This window comes from Narcine bancroftii, chromosome 1 (genome assembly GCF_036971445.1).
Source record: "Narcine bancroftii isolate sNarBan1 chromosome 1, sNarBan1.hap1, whole genome shotgun sequence".
Taxonomy (NCBI): Eukaryota; Metazoa; Chordata; class Chondrichthyes; order Torpediniformes; family Narcinidae; genus Narcine; species Narcine bancroftii.
The window spans coordinates 193,197,468-193,216,963 of NC_091469.1; the positions used below are offsets into that span (position 1 = coordinate 193,197,468).

At 40.9% G+C, this 19,496-nt stretch overlaps 1 protein-coding gene across 19 annotated transcripts in view; it reads left to right on the plus strand.

Moving 5' to 3' along the window:
- The window catches only part of fnbp1b (formin binding protein 1b), a 243,151-nt gene that overhangs the window by 41,347 nt on the left and 182,308 nt on the right, over window positions 1-19,496 (plus strand). For 18 of the 19 annotated variants that reach the window (XM_069886332.1, XM_069886262.1, XM_069886235.1 and 15 more), the window contains exon 2: window positions 4,375-4,490. In XM_069886332.1, coding sequence (XP_069742433.1) covers window positions 4,375-4,490 — 116 coding nt within the window. Of the gene's footprint in view, window positions 1-2,487; window positions 2,547-4,374; window positions 4,491-19,496 lie in introns of those variants that run through there. The other variant, XM_069886323.1, reaches the window with a different exon arrangement.

The window sequence follows — 19,496 nt, forward strand, 5'->3', positions numbered from 1 at the left end:
CCGATGTCATCGGGGTGTACTGGGATCTGATGGTAGCCTCATATGAGGTTGACCTTTGAAAAGATCCTCACGCCGTACAGGTTGGTGGTGAAGTCCTGGATGTCGGGGATGGGGTAACGGTCTGGTGTAGTCGCATCATTCAGACGGTGGTAGTCTCTGCATGGGTGCCAGCCGCCTGAGGTTTTGGGGTCCATGTGGAGTGGGGATGCCCATGGACTGTCTGATCTGTGGACAATCCCCAACTCTTGCATGTGGGAGAACTCCTCCTTGGTCATCTGTAGTTTGTCGGGGGGGGCCTAGGATTGGGATGTGATGCAGTACGCCATGCCGGGGCATGGCGGAGGTGAACTGTGGCCGTAAAATCACTGAGAATTCATTGAGAATGTGGGCGTATTCATCCTTGGGGGTGCCTACTGCAGCTGTGCCCAGGTCACCAGCCTTGGTGGCCTCGAGGCGGACTGTCTGGAATGTGCAGGCGTGTATCAGGCGCTTATCTTTGAGATCGACCAGTAGGCTGAGCGTTCGGAGGAAGTCGACCCCAAGGATCACTGTGCCCACTGAGACCGAGTTGGATCTGCACATTACATGAGCCAAAAGTTCTGATGTTGGTGCCGTTGACTGCCCTTAGTGTGAGGCCTTGTGGTCGGGGGTGGGTTTCCAGGGTGATTGATGGAATGACGCTCAACTTGGCGCTGGTGTCGACCAGAAATTGCCAGCCGCTTGCCTTGTCAGTCAAGTGAAGGAGGGTGTTGGTGTGGCCAACCATCGCAGCCATTAACGGCGGCTGGCCCGGTCGTTTCCCTGGAAGGAGCATGGTTGTCTGCACTTGCGTGCCTGGGTACCCCAGCGCTGGTGATAGAAATACCAGATATCGTTCGGACTCTCTGTCTTAATCTTGGGGAGCGTTTGCGGTCGGCTGGGTCTGGGCGCATTACCTGACTCATGGCGGCCTCGTTTTCTCACTTCGTACACCATAGGACGTCTGATTGCGCTGCGACCTTGCGTGGGTCGGAGAAGTCTTCGTCGGCCAACAGAAGCTGGATATCGTCCAGCATCTGCTCTAGGAATGCCTGCTCAAACATAAGGCACAGACTGGACTGTGTCCTTTTGCTAGGGCAAGCATCTCGTCCATGACGGCAGATGGGGGCCTGTCTCCTAAGCCATCCAGGTGCGTGAGCCTGGCAGCATGCTGTCGTCTGGACAGGGCGAACATGCTGAGGAATAGTTGTTTGTGTGCGGGGTATTTACCCTCCTTAGGTGGGTTGTGGATCATGTCGACCACTCTAGTGGCCGTTTCCTGATCGAGGACGCTGACGACATGGTAAAACATTGTTGAGTCTGTGGTTATCTGTCTGAGGTGAAACTGCGCTTCGCTTGCCCAAACCATGAGCACAGGTGAAGCATACAGAAGGGGGGCAGATTTACAACGACTGCATTCACTGCTGCCCTGTCCATGAATGAGAGGCCAGAAATGTCTGGACTCGCCGGGGTCACCAATGCAGCGATAGCTACTGCAATTGAAAGAAAACCACTGGTCCACCTGAGTTTTAGTTCCAACTGACTTTATTCGAATACCCACGCGCACTTTTAAGGGCAGGCGTAAGCCCCGCCCTGCGTCAGCATTTACGTCACCATGCTGCCGAAAAGCGCATGCTGCAGCCAAGGCTACTATGATTCACTCAAAACCCAGTGGCGCCATATTAAAGCGGCTGCCCCGCTATTGCGGCGGTGACATGCGGGGCTGGTTCACCTGCGTATCGATGTGCGCCGCCACAATGTCACCATTTATATTGTATAAAATGATATTAATTAGGGGTAAAAGAAAGTATAATATAAGATCTAACATTTAATATGTTTCTGAACACTGACAACTGAACAAAAAATCTGACACTTCATGCCATTCATAAAAATAATCTATCAAAGCTAATGTTTTTCTGGTAAAGTTATTATCTTTTCTAAGAAGGCAGACATTTTCACTTTCATCAAATAAAACATTTCCTCCACTTGACACATGTACATGCCTCTCTTTCATAATTTTGTCCAACTCAGGCATATCAGTTTGATTAAACTTTTTTTCAAAAAGATATTTTGCATGCATGTTTGATTTATTTCTGTGGCATGTGTTTTATACAAGTTTTTTTGGGAAGAAAGTGGTCTAATCTCCATTTTCTTTGTCAACCAACATCCAAATTGAATTCAGTTTGCAAAAGTTAACATAAAGAAGGTTATTCTGATTTTAAGATGTACTTCAACTTTAAATGGTGATTGCACAAGGAAGTGTAGCTCAATGAATGCCTGCAGTTTGAGGTGAATACTTTGAAATGAGAGGATGTGGTTAGGCACATGTTGTTGCAGTTTTTGCATCAGTTGGCCTTGGTGAGGTAGAATTATACCACTGTTATCTATCAAGCATCAATACGTATACATGTGAAGTAGATGAATTTGTTTCATTTGGCATGATTTTAATTTGAAGAAATAAATGATTTTTTTTCCAAGCTCTGTCAATAATTGATGCAAGGATGGGAAACTGTTGGAGCAATAGGAAGGTAATATGATGCAATTTGTGATGTAGCTGTAAATTATGGTACAGTACTTTCTGGCCTGATTCTGTGCGGTTGAGGTTGACTACACAATTATCATTTTGTAACATGATGAACTTTTTGGAAAAATAGGTCATTGTACTTGAGTGTTGAAAATTATGCATAATGTAAAATATAAATAATTTGGTAATAAAGGAACGAAAACAAATTTATGCAATAGCGTTATGACAAGACACCTCCATGCACCTTATAGTAAATGATGTACAGTTATTGTCATAATGTAGCAAGTACGGTGGACCCAAAGGGCTGGGTCCCATGAAGAGTAGTGTGATAACGTGATCATTTATCCATAATTTTATTTGTTGTTTGAGCATGTTGTCTACAATACTAGTATAGCTGCTGCTTTTCTTTTGAAATTGTCTCATGGGATCTTCATTTCAATTATCCTGCACTGGAGCATCTGTCAAGAACTTTGTGCTCAACTCGCTAGTATGCTATTTGAATCCACAACAATCTGACATGGTCAAGAATCCTTTTATGCTCGATACGAAGCTTGTTGTGGTTTGGCTCTTAAGTTTATTTATACATACATGCTCCACTTAAATTTTATTCAAACACCAATTTTCTAATCATTTTATTGTCTCAATGTGTCGTATGGTGTGATATCACAAGCAATTTAAATTTAATATGGGTGTTTGGCAGAAAATATTTCTATTGTCACATTGGCATTTTTTGGGTGCTTCTCAGTTGCAATATCATTTGTGTGGAAACTGGATATCTATCGAGTTTTAAAAAAATGTATGAAACAAAAAAGATTAGTAGGAGTGAGATACCAGAGGAATCAGTGCTGGGACCACACTGCTAACAATAAGTATTAATGACCTGGAGAAAGGAAATGAATGTGTCAGGTTTGCAGTTGAAACAAAAATAGGTTTGAAAACAAGTTGCAAGGAAAACATAAACAGCTTACAGGGAGATGTTGATAGGTCAAGTGAATGTTCAAAAAATTAGCAAGTAGATTATAATGTGGCAAAATGTGCAGAGATTAATTTTGGAAGAAAAATGTATTTATTTTTCTAAAATGGAGTAATACTGCAGCGAAAGAGAGAGGGGTTCTTGTGTGTGAACATGGAAAATGAACAAACAAGTGCAGCAGATTATAAGGAAAGCTAATGGAATGTGACTGTTATTTCAGGGGTTTGGAGTATGTGTAGGAAAGTCTTACTTCATCTAATGAGACCACAGCTGAAATAATTAAAATAATGTTGGTTGCTGCAGCAGTTTCAAATGATAAGCACAAATGCAGTGGAGTGAATGGCATTTTTGCTATGTCATCCGATACAACTTTGGATAGTAGAGCAGAGAACTTGTGGTCTTTAAAAAAAAGTCTCTTCTAACCTTATTTTGGATTAAAAAATTCATGTGAAAAATGAGAATGCCAACTTTTCTTGGACTGTAGCCAATTTCTATGTTTGATTGCAATGTGGTTAAAATAATAAAGGAACTCTGTAACGGAATTAAATAATAATTTTGAATTAGGCCCAAAGGCCTTCATCTGTAAGGGTGTATGTGAGTTCTCTAATGTTCAGTATTCCTGTATTGTATTAGAATATAATATGAAATTATGAAAACATATTCCAAAACAAATGAGACAAACTGATTGTTTTCTATGATCCCTTTACTTATAAATGAGAATTAATTGTTCATCAATTAATTAAATTAAAATTAAAACCAAGGGTAGCTCTTTCTGATTTGAGAGCTGTGATTGATAGTGAAAAAGCATGTGAATCTAAGCAAAAAAATACAATTATTTGAATTATTGTGCACCCTACAGGATCAGTTTGATAACTTGGATAAACACATGCAAGGGGGAATTGAATTCGTAGAGAGATACAACAAGTTTGTGAAGGACAGAACAGATATTGAGCTCAACTATGCAAAGCAGCTTAGGTGAGTACTGTGATAAGTAACAAATTCTTCCGTTTTTTTTTGCCTTGAATAGAGAATGCTGCAATATATTCGTGTAATACATTTTCCCCATGAGAAATGTGAAAGATTTTGAATACTTGTCTGATTAGTGAATAAAATCATGAATGACACTCATGATCGTATGTGTTGAGATTTTCAGTTTTTTATAATAAAAGGAGAACATCAAAAGTTGAGTTTCAATCCATGCAAGTACAGTAGTTTGCTTTCTTCATTTCTGAATGGTGGCAGATTGTATGTAAATTTCCCTTCACTGATTGTATGAGATTTCTGCGTAAAATTAATATGTATGGTAAATACTGCTGTGAATGAAGAAATATTCTCCATATATTCACACTAATGGAAAAGATAGTTGGAAGTTAACTCTGCTCTGCTGACATTTTTTAAACCAAAAATAGACTATTCACCATAAACTATTTACAAAAGGAAAACCATTCAATGTCTCTTTCCACCTTAGTTTTGTAACCATATATTTCCATCACTGCATTCCAAATGGCAACGTAGGTTGTGAAGAGGCACCACTGCCCCTAGTTACCAGATGTCATCTTGGGCTTCCAGCAGGAGCAGGTCGTTGGCCTCCCGGCAAGATCGACGCACAAAACTACCTAGACAGGTAGACCCCATCTCACAATAATTTCACGTGATGATGCAAGTTGCAGAACCGAACCCCATTGTAAGTAGGGGGGGGGTCTACCTGTAGTGGAGGCACTAGACTATGGTCTTTTCCCACAGTGCCTGCACGTTGGCTGCACCAAGCCTCATTGCATCCCTCAACACATACTCCTCCAGCCTGGAATGTGCCAATCAGCAGCATTCCTGCTCCAATGTCTCCGCTTGCTTAAAGATCAACAAGTTTCGGGCAAGTGCGTTTTCCACTGAGCTGATAGCCTTCCAGCAGTTCCTGATGCTGAGTGTGTCCCCAGGAACAGTCTGTAAATCAGTGAGTCCTCTGTTGCATTGCTGCTGGAGATGAACCATAACAAGGAACCTTGCATCCTTCTCCACCCACTACGTTCTGCAAAGAGGTGGGTGACTACTCCTCTCCCCTATAGTCATCTTGGGGACAATATGCATTGTGGGTGATGTTCCAGATGTACAGGAAGGATCTGACTGAGATGGTTCCACTCACCAGCAGCCAGGCCAAGTCCTAGTGCTTGATCATGAGCACTTTGGCTCAAGAGGCTTTGGCAATCAGAGGCTAAGGACATACAACTGGTAAGGTCAGGTAAGATCTTTGTGTAGAGGCCTCTTTATTGTGTACCTCTCTTCCATTTAGATTTTCCAAGATCAATAAGGATATATAAATCCAATACTCAAACATATATTGCGAACCTGGTTCCAATTTAGGAATTTTTTTAATTTAAAAAAAAAACTTTGTTTTATCTAGTGCTATCTCTCATCATTATTGTTTTCAACCATAATTGATCAATCCTTCTCTATATGGAAAATCAAAGGTATTGCTTTTTTTGCAAATTTAATTAAGGTTCTTTAATGTATTTTGAACAGCTTGCAAGTAAACATGAATGACCAAATAATCTTTTTTTTTAGATATTTAACAGATGAGAAATTTCTTAAATACCAAAGTACTGGACTTTCCATTTGTATATCTGTTAAAGTTCGTTCCCTTGTAACAAAATACAATTAACAAGTTAGTTAAACAAAACCACATTTATTATTTTTATCCAGGATGGGAGTGGCAGAACCCAACATTATTCTGATACTGCTTTGCTCTGAGTGCATACTCACTGTGTGTAAGACAAAAGGGACTTGTATACAATTCAGACTGATCAAACTTTTCCAAATTTGGACTTGTATTTCATTTGCTGAGACAGCATTCTTCAGCAGGTATGGAACTCCATTCAAGCAAGCAGTGTTATCAACAGATGTTACAATAAGGAATTTACGGAATTCAACCTTTAAATGTACAAGGCAGGTTCTAGCTACTTCCCTTAAAAGGAGTTATCTTTCCCACTTTCAAACAGCTATTTCGTTACATAATTTTTTAAAAGCATTCTACAGCTACTTTAGCCTAGCACAGACTGGCACAAGCTTATCCAAACTCATTAATAATTAACAAATACTTGCATCTTGTCATAGACAATAACTTTTTGGATGTTCATTTCATAATTTCCCCCCCTTTTATCATTGGATGATAAGTACAATTCCCACCAATTACAAAAGCTTTTACAAAAAGGCAATGGACAGCAGACCAGAAGCAGGAATACTACGATAAGCAAAATGATAGTTCCAAACTGAGCAATGCTCGTCCATAGCAGATAAGCGTTCCCTTCATCATGTGGATTGGTGCTCCACCAATCCTTTTGCAGTCAGGATAGTGGATCCATTTCGGATTTGCTTGCACCTTCACCGCTGTTGGTGTGGAGAGTAGAACCTGGATGGGTCCTTTCCAGTGATTTCCCAACTTCTTACAATTCCAGTTTCATAATCTCCAGGGCGGAGTGTGGGCTGATCAATTCTTCTGGGTATTTCTGACCTGTTGGTGCAAATCTGAAAGCATACAAGCTAATTGTGGAACATAACAAATGATCTTTTCATTCATTGCGTGTAAGTCAAGAGTAGCACGAACTTTAGCACTCACTCCCCAAGGGGTCTGCATCGGTTTTCAGAATAGTATTTCGGCGGGTGACAACTTTGGGTTGTTACTCTCATTTAAAACAATGCTAAAGGTAACATTTTAAGCCAATTTTGTTCCGTTGTTAGTTTAGTAATTTTATTTTTCAAGGTCCCATTTGCTCTCTCAATCATTCCAGCAGCTTGTGGGTGATTAGTAGCATATAGCTGCTGTTTAATGTGAAAGTAATTACACAGTTCCTTGATAACCTTGGCTGTAAACTGTGGACCATTATCAGAGCTGATATTCTCTGGTAGCCCAAACCTGGAAATAAATTCAGTTAGCAACAAGAGCACAGTAATCTCAGCTGTTTTGTTAATGGTCGGTAATGTTTTTATCATCTACTAAATAAGTCTAAAGTTACCAAACAATACTTATAACCTTGCATTTAACCTCAGCATTTAAATGTAATCAATCTGTATACACTCAAAGTGGCGTGGTGTCTTCCCCATCCCCAGCCCCCCCCACCCCCCCTCCTTAGGTGCCTGTACTGGTTTTCTGGGATTTGCTTTCTGACAAATCTGGCATTCAGATGCTCGTTTCAGGGTCTCCTGGAGAATATTTGGGTGCCCCTACATCTCTTTCACCATTCTCTCCTTTCCCGTATGTGAAAACGAATGCAAATATATAAGCAACAAGGATAAAAATACATCAGGTGTACAAACTTGTCCAAGAGGCATGAGCCAAAAGCCCAGAGCACACCCCTCTTGTTTCCATAAATTGTGTTCCTCTGAATTTTGTACACTTGGTCCATGTCTAGTAGGACCGTCCTTCCCATAAGGACTCGTGTCTCCCTGTGGTATTATGAGGCGAGACTTGTGGGCCCCAAGTTTGGCCGCCTGATTTGCTGCTGCATGTCCTCGGGAGATTGGATTATTTCCTCGTGTTGCAGCCTGTGGGGTCATAATACAGGGTTACATGGGGGTCTAAGGTATTACCAAACAGTGGTGATGGTGCTAAGTCCATGGCCTTTCATTGAGAGGTCGGGAATTGCAACAGCATCACATGACCACTGCTAAGATGTATGCCACCATCAGAATGCTATATTTAATAATGGCTAATGCAACCGGTAGCTAGAGAGCATTAATAGGTTAAGGACAGAGGAGGCTTTCTTAATATGTATTCCAGCAGAGTCTCTATGCTGCTAGAGGGCACCAAAATCATGGGCTGTACTGAAGGCATAACGGGAGTCTGTGTAGATGGTCAGTCTATCAGCTTTACCTAGAATACAGCTCTAGTAAGTGCAAAAAGTTCAGCCTGCTTTGCAGAAAGTGGGACCTGAAAGCATGCTGCCTCGACTGTTTTTCCTTTGTCGGTCACTAAAGCATACTCCGAAGGTTGTTGGCCGATCTGTGGGTCCATCATGGAGGAACCATCGACAAAAAGAGTTAGAGTGGCATCAGAAAGGGGTTGATCCGACATATTGAACCGAATAGATGTCAACATTTCATTTGCTTGGATGCAGTCATGGGGTGGTGGTACGGTGAGTCTTCGAGAAAGGAAGCAGGGTTTATAGTGTTGCAGTGGTAAAATTCCAGGTAAGGATTATTTAGCAAGGAGACTTCATAGCATCCTAGCTGTGCCTGACTCAAATATTTGGTTTGGTCAGTATTGATAAGATCAGTGATACTGTGGATGATGAAACCACAACAGGCTGATGTAAAGTGATGTTGGAAGCAGCAGGGCAGTATCTGTGTGCAGGATGGGTAGCCTTGAGCCACACCATCTAAGCAGGTCGAATAATAGGCGACTGGGTGACGATTGTCACTGTGGTACTGTGTAAGAACTGCAGAAGCACAGTGCTCCTTGATGGTGACATACAGCTGGAATGGCCAATCGTAAAGGGGTCGTCCTATGACTGGCACCTGCGTGTGGGCAGTCTTAAGGAAATCAAAATTTTTTCCTGATCTTCATCTAGGTGTAATGGCGACATTGATTTGGAGGAGGCAAGGGGAGTCAGGTGTTTGATCATCAGTGCCACATAAGAAATCCATTGGCTTAGGATTGCTTGCATATGCTAAGGTGTTTTTGGGCATGGGTATTGGACAATGGGCTTTACCCGATCAAGTGTCAGGGGTCTCTTTGTTGCGCTAAGTTGCATCCCCAAAAACCTAACCATCTCCTTTCTTTTGGTAATCTTTCGATTGGTATAATGTATCACCAGGAGCATAGAGCCTGGAGCAAGCACAGGGTGTCTGTTTTATTACTGGCATGATCTGAGCTGAAAAGCAATACATATTGTATTACTGTGGAATTTCCTAGTAGCTGGAGGCCTTTCAACTGTTTGGCTAAAATCTGTGAGAAAATAGTAAGAGAGTGGACAAAGCCATGTGGAAGACAAGTCCAGATGTATTGGGACCCTTCATAAGTAAAGGCGAATTGGAACTGCAAGTCTTGGTGTAGCAGCAGAGTTAAAAAAAAAGTTTTGTAAATCTGTCGACTACTGTGAAGATCTTAGCTGTGGCCAGGCTCTGGTTAAGGATTATAGCTGGATTTGGAACCAGTGCATGCATGGGTAACACAATCTTGTTGTTTGCCCTGAGGTCATGCACCAACCACCACTCAGTACTCCCTGGTTTTGGGACTGGGAAAATGGGTGTGTTGCAGGGTGATTGGCAGGGAACGAGGATCTGCTGGTGGATCAGCGACCAGATCAGAGGTCTCACTCCTTCCGCAGCCTCTGGCTTGAGATAGGATAGATGGGAGCCGAACTCCAGTTTTAAGCGTTACTCTTTCCAGCGGGCGGGCAGTTGGTCAAGCCAACCTCATGTGGAGAGACGGACCACAAAAATTCAGCTTCTTTGCTTTCTTCCTCAGTGAGTGGCTGATGTCGGCATCACTACTGACTGGATCCTGTAAGTCAGCATTCCACAGGAGAGGTGCTGTCTCTCATGCTCCTTCTTTCATGCCTCATTCTGCAACACATAAGCAAAGTATCCCAGCTCCTTTGCAGAATGACCAGGGTTAACTGAGGTTGTAACATGAGGTGCAGTTAGTGAGCCACTTTGTTTCCACAGATTGCTTCCCATCTGAACTATTATTGCCATGCCAAGATCCTCAGTCATCTCTCCTATCATTCGGACTGATACCACCATCCCCACAGCTACTTCTGTGTTGCAGCCTGTGGGGTCATAATACAGGGTTACATGGGGGTCTAAGTGGTGATGGTACTCACGGCCTATCATTGAGAGGTCGGGAATTGCAACAGCATCACATGACCACTGCGAAAATGTATGCCATCATCAGAACATGTAATATCAGCTTTGAGGCCCATGAGCAAATCTCTTCCAGCTAGATGACACCCTAATTTGGGGGTAGTGGAAAAGGTAAACGTGCCGCTCTCCTGTCCCAGGTTAACCTCAGGTGGCTGACTCAGTCTGTACACCCTTGCCTTCCCATCAAACCCTGACAGTCTCCTTGTTAGAAAGAGGGATCTGCAGAGAATTCACCACCTCCTGATCCAGGGTTGAGAGGTTATCCCGGTATCAATCAAAATTGGAACTCCATTCCCTTGTAACTGCATTTCTACCACCAGTTCCTTGTCAGGGTTTGCAGTAAGGGGAAAAAGGTACTGGACAAGGAGGGTCATCGTTCTGTCATTGGCAGAAGGGATTATTCATGCTAAATGGAGCCTGTCAGACTCCTTGTTGATTGCCTCTGTATGGTGCAAAGGCTGGACAATCCAATTCCTCTGCAGCCAAAACACCTACCTGGCCCTCTATCCAGGGAAGATACCCACTCACTCACTCTACAATTTCGTTTCTGCCAGTTATCCCCCCTTGGTGTGTTTCTGGGGACTCCATGTGGCAGATTAGCAATTAGCATGAGGGTCAATTTTTCTTGTAGCTTTGACTCCTCAACATGATATTCAGTTTTAACTTTTAGTTTAGTGTCTTTTAGACCCCTGTTGCCTTCCTCCCAAAAGGAAATCACTTCTCTGCACATTTGTCCCAAATCATTCTCTGACCAATTAAGATTATTTGTCTTAAGTAGAGTCTGAAATCGCAAGGGCAAGCATCTCCTTAGCATGGCGTTAAAGGCTGGAGAATTTCCACCGTTATTAAAAGCCTGATCTCCAGCATGGGTCTGGTAAGCCTGTATAAACTGATCAAGGTAATCGTTAGCACTTTCCTTTGATGTCGGTTTACAATGTACCACCTTTTGCATGTTCACAGGTTGCTGAAGGCACTCACTCAAGGGATGAAGCATAACATTTATGCCAGCTTACTCATTTGCCCCTCCAGCCTCCATGTCTGGAAGTCATAGCTGCCTTCCACTTGTTTTGTTCAGCTGGGGTTAGGAGTGACATTGTCAGATTTTAAATATCCCAGTCATTTGCCTTATAGAACTCAATAGTGTTTGTTATTCGAATGGGAGCCCGATCACAAATTATGTACATCTCTTGTGGTTTCCAAATGAATACATTTCCAGGTTATTAACTCCAGCTTGTGGATCCAGAATGGTGCGCATGGGCAACATATGATCCTTTTTGGTTCTACGGTTTATTTTTACTCTTTCAGCTGCAGTCTCTCTGTTCGTTGGTAATCTGCTCATTGATAAGGTCATTAAGTCCTTTGAGTGACAAAGGAAGCGTGGGGTATAACGAAGCTTAGGATACTACCGGTGCCAGTGCCTGAGGTGAGGCATAGGATGGTGGTCTTGAGACCATCATATTAAGGTTGTCCTCATCATCATTAGGTAGTATCATCGTGCCAGACATGGGTGCTCCGGAGCTCTTAGTTTTGCTAGCCTTTTGTTGGGGCACCTGTTCTTTATTTTTCTGCCTTTTTTCTTCTTCTACCCAATGACACTCTGCCTGTAACACATTCCACCCTTCAAGTTGCTATCTTTGTCCTTTACCTCAATACTTTTTTTTACAGGCATTATTTCTCTAATTTTTATCTCTCGCTTCCTCCCACTTCTTCTCTGCCTTCTGTCTCCATTCCTTAATCAATTTTTTCTTCCTTTTTCCACATCAACATTTCTGCCTTCTTTATTGTCTCTACATTCCATCTACCTCCGGCGGGTCATGTTTCATCCCCCAACCGCTTTGTCAACTTATAACTTAAAACTATAATCTTTGTTATGCTTAGGATTTAAGTAACACGTGAGTTGTATAGATGTTCCACCATTGCTTTTATCCAAATTATTACCCATGGTCAGAATTTTAGACATTCAAACTTCTTACAACAGGGACTCAAATCCCATACTTACACTGGCACCTCTATTACCGAACTGACTGGGACTCTAACCCTGTCTATCATGAATGGGGTCTCTAACCCCAATAATCAATCACCAAGAATGATTCAAACCCTCTTCTTAAATCAACGGGGACTTGAACTCCATGGCCAAAATGTTACAAGGGATCTCAGTATGGAACCAGATCAATCTTTGACAAGGGACCACAATGTTTCCAGGAACTACCAAGGGAGATCGGTCGCAAGGGGTCCGAATTTGAGCTCAGAATTTTCTCCTTCTGGTTCCGGTAACGTTGTAGCCACTTATTCAGTCTTTGGTGATGGTCCCAACAAGATCCCTGCTGACTATCCCAGTGTTAAAGTTTGTTCCCTTGTAACAAAATATAATTAATTTGTTAATTGTATTTTGTTACAAGGGAACAAACTTTAACGTAGCCACCTGATCTAGTTGATTATTTTTCAATTGAGTCCTTCTCAGAAAGGATTAATTGGAATTATCTATGATAGATAATTGAAATTGCATCCAGTACTTCACGATAAAATTAAAAATGCTTGGGAATTGGAACCTGCAAGACCCTTATCAGAGGATCTATGGGACATAATTCATAAATTGGTAAATACATCATCAATATGTGCCAGACATTCATTAACACACTTTAAAGCGGTGCATCATGTTCACATGACCAAAGATGAGATGGCTTGTATGTTTTTAATATTACACTTGTGACTGATGCAAATCTGATATTGCTACATTGGCACACGTGTTTTGGACTTGTCTATCCTTAGAAATCATTGGAAAGAAATTTTTGACATCTTTTCAACTGTATTGCAGGTGGAGCTCCAACCTAATCTAATAACTGCTCTTTTTGGGGTTTTTGAACCAGACATAGGGAGTTTTTCTGTATCTATGCAACAGGTTGTGGCCTTCTCTTCATTGTTGGCGAGAAGAGCCATCTAATTCAAATGGAAAGATTCCAACAGTGTTTCAATGGTGCTTTCATATTATGTCCTGTTTAAGTTCAAATCTTTGTGTAGTGACAAAGAGTAGGTAGTGGAGATGGCAGCTGGGGCAGTGGAAAGCTCCAATTGCAGGATATGGGAAATCTGGGAGAGCACTATTGTCCCTGTTGGCTTCACCTGCATGAGGTCCATCCAGCTGCAGCTCCTTACAGACTGTATTGGGGAAATGAAGAGACAAGGAAAAGATGAACCAGATCATTCGGGAGGCTGAGGGTATGATAAGGAGACACTCTCAACCAAAAGGCAAGAGGCAGATAACTGGGTGACTGTTAGGACAGGAAATGGGAATAGGCAATCAGTATAGAGCATCCCTGTGGATTTTCCCCTCAGTATACTGTTTTGGATGATATTGTGGGGGGGAACAATCTACCTGGGGCACTGTTGTGGTCAGGTCTCTGGCACAGAGTCTGGCCCTTCAGCTAAGAAGGGAAGGGGGAGCGATAGTAATTGGGGATTCTATAGTTAGGCAAATAGGTAGGAAGTTCTGTGAACAAGATTGAGACTCCCGGATGGTACATTGTCTTCCAGGTTCCAGGGTCAGAACGTCTCAGATCGAGTCCACAACATTTTGAAACGGGAAGGTGAAAAATAGGAAGGGAACAATCACTGTATTAGGAGGAGTCCGTAGGCCCCCAAAGAGCCCTTAGGACATTGAGGAATAGATAAGTCAGTGGATTTTGGAATGGTGCAGAAATAGCAGGGTTGTTGTTATGGGAGACTGCAAGAGGGATAGATGGCGCAAAATTTTCAGCTGTGTCCAATAAGGATTCCTGATTTGATGTGAACCAGCTGATGAGAGACCATACTGGATCTAGTGCTGGATAATGAACCTGGTCAGGTGACATACCTTTCTGAGGGGGAACATTTTGATGATGGTGACCACAACTCCCTGAAGTTTAGCATAGCTATGGACAAGGATAAAAGCAAACAAAATAGTTGTGTTTAGTTGGGAAAGGGCTAATTATGATGGGATGAGTTAGGAACCAGAGAGAGTAAATTGAAAATGGATGTTCTTGGGGGAAAGCACAGAAATAAAGTGTAGGATGCTTAGGGACCACTTGCATGGGGTTCAGGATAGGTTTTCCCACTGAGACAGAGAAAAGATGATAGGAAAAGTAACCATGGTTGACAAAGCAGGTGCCCATTTCAGATTTATTGTCAGAGTACATACATGACATCACATAGAACCCTGATTATCTATTTTTTCTGCAGGCAAGGCAGAATTACCACTTAATGGTAGTGCAAAAAAAATGTAAACAATGTATACATGTAAATAAATAAAAAACTGTAAACAGATAACAAATGTAAACAAACTAAACAATACAGAGAGAATTTAAAAATAAGTGCACAAGCAAGAATCTTTAAATGAGTCCCTGATTGAGTTTGTTGTTGAGGTGTCTGAGGGTGGCAGCTGTTCTTAAACCTGGTGAGTTAAGAGGAAAAAAGAAGCATATGTTATATTTAGGAAGCAAAAAAACTGGAAGCAGGAAGGAACTTAGAAGAGTTAGAAGGGGGCATGTGAAGCCCTTAGCAAGTAGGATTAAGAAGAACCCTACTAAGGCATTCTATGCATATGTGAAGAATAGAAGGATTATGAGAGAAAAAAGTAGGGCAATATAAGGATAATGGAATCAATGTGTGCCTAGAGGCAGTGGAAGTTAGGAGGTCCTAAATGAATACTTAACTTCATTATTCACTGGAAAAAGGGACCTTGGTCAAGATGAGGTCAGAAAAGAACAAGCTGGGGGGGGGGGGGGGGGGGGCGTGGCAAGATGGCGTAGAGGGAAGACGTGTGGTTCCACCTTCCCCCAGTTAGACTTCTAAATACCCGACTTTAAAACTTGTAAAAGTGGTTAAAAATAGTGTCTACAGATTTTGGAATAGTGAAGGATTGAAATGGCTGCAAATGTGAAAAAATCAAAAGCTCAATTGCAAAGAAACTACCTTACAAAAGTGTTGAAGAATTGAGGCCTACCTATCAAGTTGAAGCCATGGAGTCGTCGACTGGAGTCCCCAAGCCTCAGAGGACTCCTACTCAGTTAAGTATTATGCCGGTGCCGATCGCGCATCCGCAAGATGGCGCCGGTTCAGCGACGAACTCGGCCGGATCTGACTCGCGCACCCGTGAGTCCAGGCATGCGGGCAGATCGGCTGAGCAAGGTCAAACCCGTGAGCCCGCAACATTGCCTGGTGGTCTGGGGGCATGCAGTGTAGCATCGGAAGACGCACCTGCGCAGTCGGTGGTTCTGCCGAGCATGCACGATGCATCGTGGGTCCGTGAATTATTGAATAAGGTGTGGGCTGTGGGGGAGCCCAACGATGGTGGGCTGATGAGGTCGGCGTGCTGTCATCGGGTGTCCAAACTCACAGCCGTACCGGAAGAGAATCTACTGCGTTTGAGGAGGAAGAGAGGTCAACTTTATTGGAATTTTCACAGGAAGAAATGGGGACAGACATCAGAGAAGGTAGGCCTCAAAGGGAGGTGATGGAACCTGGACTGGATTCTGTGTTTACAATCTTGGTAATCTTACAATCTTGATGATTGCTCATCAAATGGAAAAAATGTCAATACAGATGTCTACTTAGATGACTCAAGGATTTATGGAAGTGAAAACCAAAATGAATACTATGTGTGAAGAAATGACTTTTATGAAGCAAGATATTACTGTAGTTAAAAGTGATGTTAGTAGATGCATAAAATCAGTGGATACTGTACAAGATCATTTTAAAAAGATTGAAGAAGCTTTTTTTGAATGTAAGAATCAAGTGGAGTGTAATAGAGAAAAAATGGAAAAAGTGGAGGATTCGTTCGTGGATTGGGGAATTCAGAAGAAGGAATTATTGAAGAAGATTGATTCATTAGAAAATCAAAGTTGAAGAAATAATGTAAAAATTGTAGGTCTTCCAGAAGATAGAGAAGGTTCTGATCTGGTAAAGTTTATTAAGAATTGCATTCCTGAGGTGTTGGCAAGGAATTCTTTCTGGATAGTCTGGTGTTAGATCGAGCACGTAGAGCACTAAGGAAGAAACTGTTTCCAGGCCAACCACCACGAGCTGTTTTGATTCGCTGTTTGAAATACTAGGACAGAGAAATTATACTATGAATGGCAGTGCAGAAGGCACGACAGAATCAAGCTCCAATGATGGTTCAAAATAACGTTTTTTTTAATGCAAATTTGAGTCAAGAAATTATTAGAAGGCGTCGAGAATTTAACTCAGCTAAAGAAGTATTGTGGCGAAAAGGATATAAATTTGCCTTTCGTTATCTGGCCATGTTGAAAATTTTTTTATGGGAACTTTCAATCACAATTTTTTGAAAATGACCATGATGCATTAATTTTTGCTAATTCATTGCCAGATTTACAAGGAAATGGACGATCACCACTATTGTCACCTAAGAGGAGGGTAAATGGCAATGGAAATGGGAAGAATGGAAAACATGGAAAGAATGGGAAAAAAGTTGAATTGACGCAGACTTTTTGATATTGAGGACCCGGAAGAATCACTGGGACTGGAATCACTGGGTTGACTGTTTTTGTTTCAGTACTTTGTGAAATTCTGACTGGGGGTGGGTGGATGACACTGAGACCTTTAGTCACCTGCCACTAGTGGGTTTTACCACACCCAGATTTTTAGGGAGCTACTACTTTTTAGTAGTTTGTTTTGGGATTGTTTTTTTTTCGAGTTTTTATGTAGGGGAGATTAGAATGTTAAGGGAATCAGAAGGGGAGCATTATTTTATAGTAATGGAATATATTACTAGATTAAGAAATGAGTTTTGCAACTTTTAATGTCCAGGCTTTGAATAACCCAATTAAGCACAAATGAGTTTTGGCTTAGATAAGAAAAATGAAAGTTGATATTGCTTTCTTGCAAGAAACACACTTGACCGAAAAAGAGCATTTGAAATTGAAGAGAGTGTGGGTTGGTCATGTGTTCTCTTCTTTTAATTCTAAGGTGAGGGGTGTTGTGATTTTAATTCATAAGAAATTACTGTTTGAATTGGAATCGTTTGAGGGAAATGCTGGGAGGGTTTTGACGGTTAACTGTAAAATTTTTGCTGAATCATGGAGTTTGTTAAATATTTATGCATCTAATGTAGATGATGAATGTTTCATGTCGGAGGCTTTTTTATTGTTAAATCAGGCCAATAATAATATTCTGGTTGGGGGAGATTTTAACTGTGTTTTGGATCCTTTATTGGATAGATCTCTGAAAAGTATAAGAAAATCAAAGGTGACAACACAAATAGGAGCTTTGATGAAAGACCTGGATTTGGTTGATGTTTGGAGGAGAGTAAACCCTACAGAGAAAGACTTTTCATTTATCTAGACATGATTCATTTTCTAGAATAGACTTTTTCTTGGTTTCGGCGCATTTACAGGGTAGAACACTACAGGTTGAATATAAAAGTCAGGTTATATCGGACCATTCCATGTAATTTTTCTCCTGTGTAAGTCCAGAAGTGGTGCAATCGTCTTACAGATGGAGGTTCAATACAATGTTATTGGAGAAACCAGAGTTTATTTCTTTTATTAAGGAGCAGATTACTTTGTTTTTGGCTGAGAATGTCAATTCAGTACCTAGTAATTTTATACTGTGGGATGCTTTGAAAGCATATTTATGAGGGCAAATTATTAGCTATGCTACAAAAGTTAAAAAGCAATATGTGGCAGAAAGTTTAACATTGGAGAAACGAATTACTGAGTTGGAAAAGGAATTTCAGAAAGATGTTACAGAAGATAAAAAAGCTGCTATTATGAAGTTGAAATGACATTATAATACATTACAAACTTATCAGTATGAGCATTTAATTTATCAATCTAAGCAACGTTATTATGAATTGGGTGAGAGAGCTCATAAGGTACTAGCATTGCAGTTAAAAACAGAACAGACATCCTGAACTATTAATGCTGTGAAAAAGAATTCAACAGTTACCTATAATCCTCAGGAAATTAATGACCAGTTTTATTCATTTTACCAGAAATTATATACTTCTGAGGGAAAGCAGGACGCTGGTTCTATTGAATCTTATTTATCTAAATTAAATTTACCTGTTTTAGGGGAGAAGGAGGTTAAAGAATTGGAAGCTCCATTCACGGATTTTGAGATTAAAGAGGCTATACAGGAGATGCTGAATGAAAAGTCGCCAGGAGATGATGAATTCTCAGTTAAATTCTATAAAGTATTTTATGAAGATTTATCTTCTGTATTTGGAGATGTATTGCAACAAGTAACTGAGGGGCAGTTGTTAGCAGAATCTTGTTCAAGTGGTATAATTACTGTGATTCCTAAGAAAGATAGGGACCTGTTGAAAGTGTCTTCGTATAGGCCTATTTCCTTATTAAATGTAGATTATAAAATTATAGCAAAGGTCTTAGCGAATAGACTTGCCAAATATTTACCTCAGTTGATACATATAGATCAAACAGGTTTTATTAAAAATAGAAATGCGTCTGATAATATCCTCAGATTGATAACATTGGTCAATGCATTTAGACAGCAACCCAACTGGGTTGAAAAAGCCTTTGATAGGGTTGAGTGGAATTTTTTATTTAAGGTGTTAGAGAAGTTTAAATTTGGCCCTTATTTTATTGGTTGGGTTAAGGCTTTATATACAAACCCAATTGCTAGGGTGGTGACAAATGGCAAATTTCTTTACCATTTAAATTAATGCGATCGACTTGACAAGGTTGTCGATTGTCACCAGCCTTATTTGCATTGGCTATCGAACCGTTAGCTCAGACAATACGACAGAACGATAAAATTAAAGGAATGAAAATTGTGGATGATGAATATAAGATTAATTTGTTTGCAGATGATGTGTGGTATATTTGACAGAACCGGAACGATCTTTGAAATATTTACAAGATTGTTTGTTAAAATTTGGGGAGTTGTCTGGATATAAAGCAAATTGGGATAAGAGTGAAATATTGCCAGTTGGGGATGGAGGTTATTCAGAATATAAAAGTATTATAAAATTAAAGTGGTAAAATAGAATTAAATATTTAGGGGTGGGAGTAAATGCAGATTAACAATCTTTATATAAATTAAATGATGTTCCTTTATTAAAAAGGATTAAAATGGATTTGACTAAATGAAAAGATCTGCCATTAACAT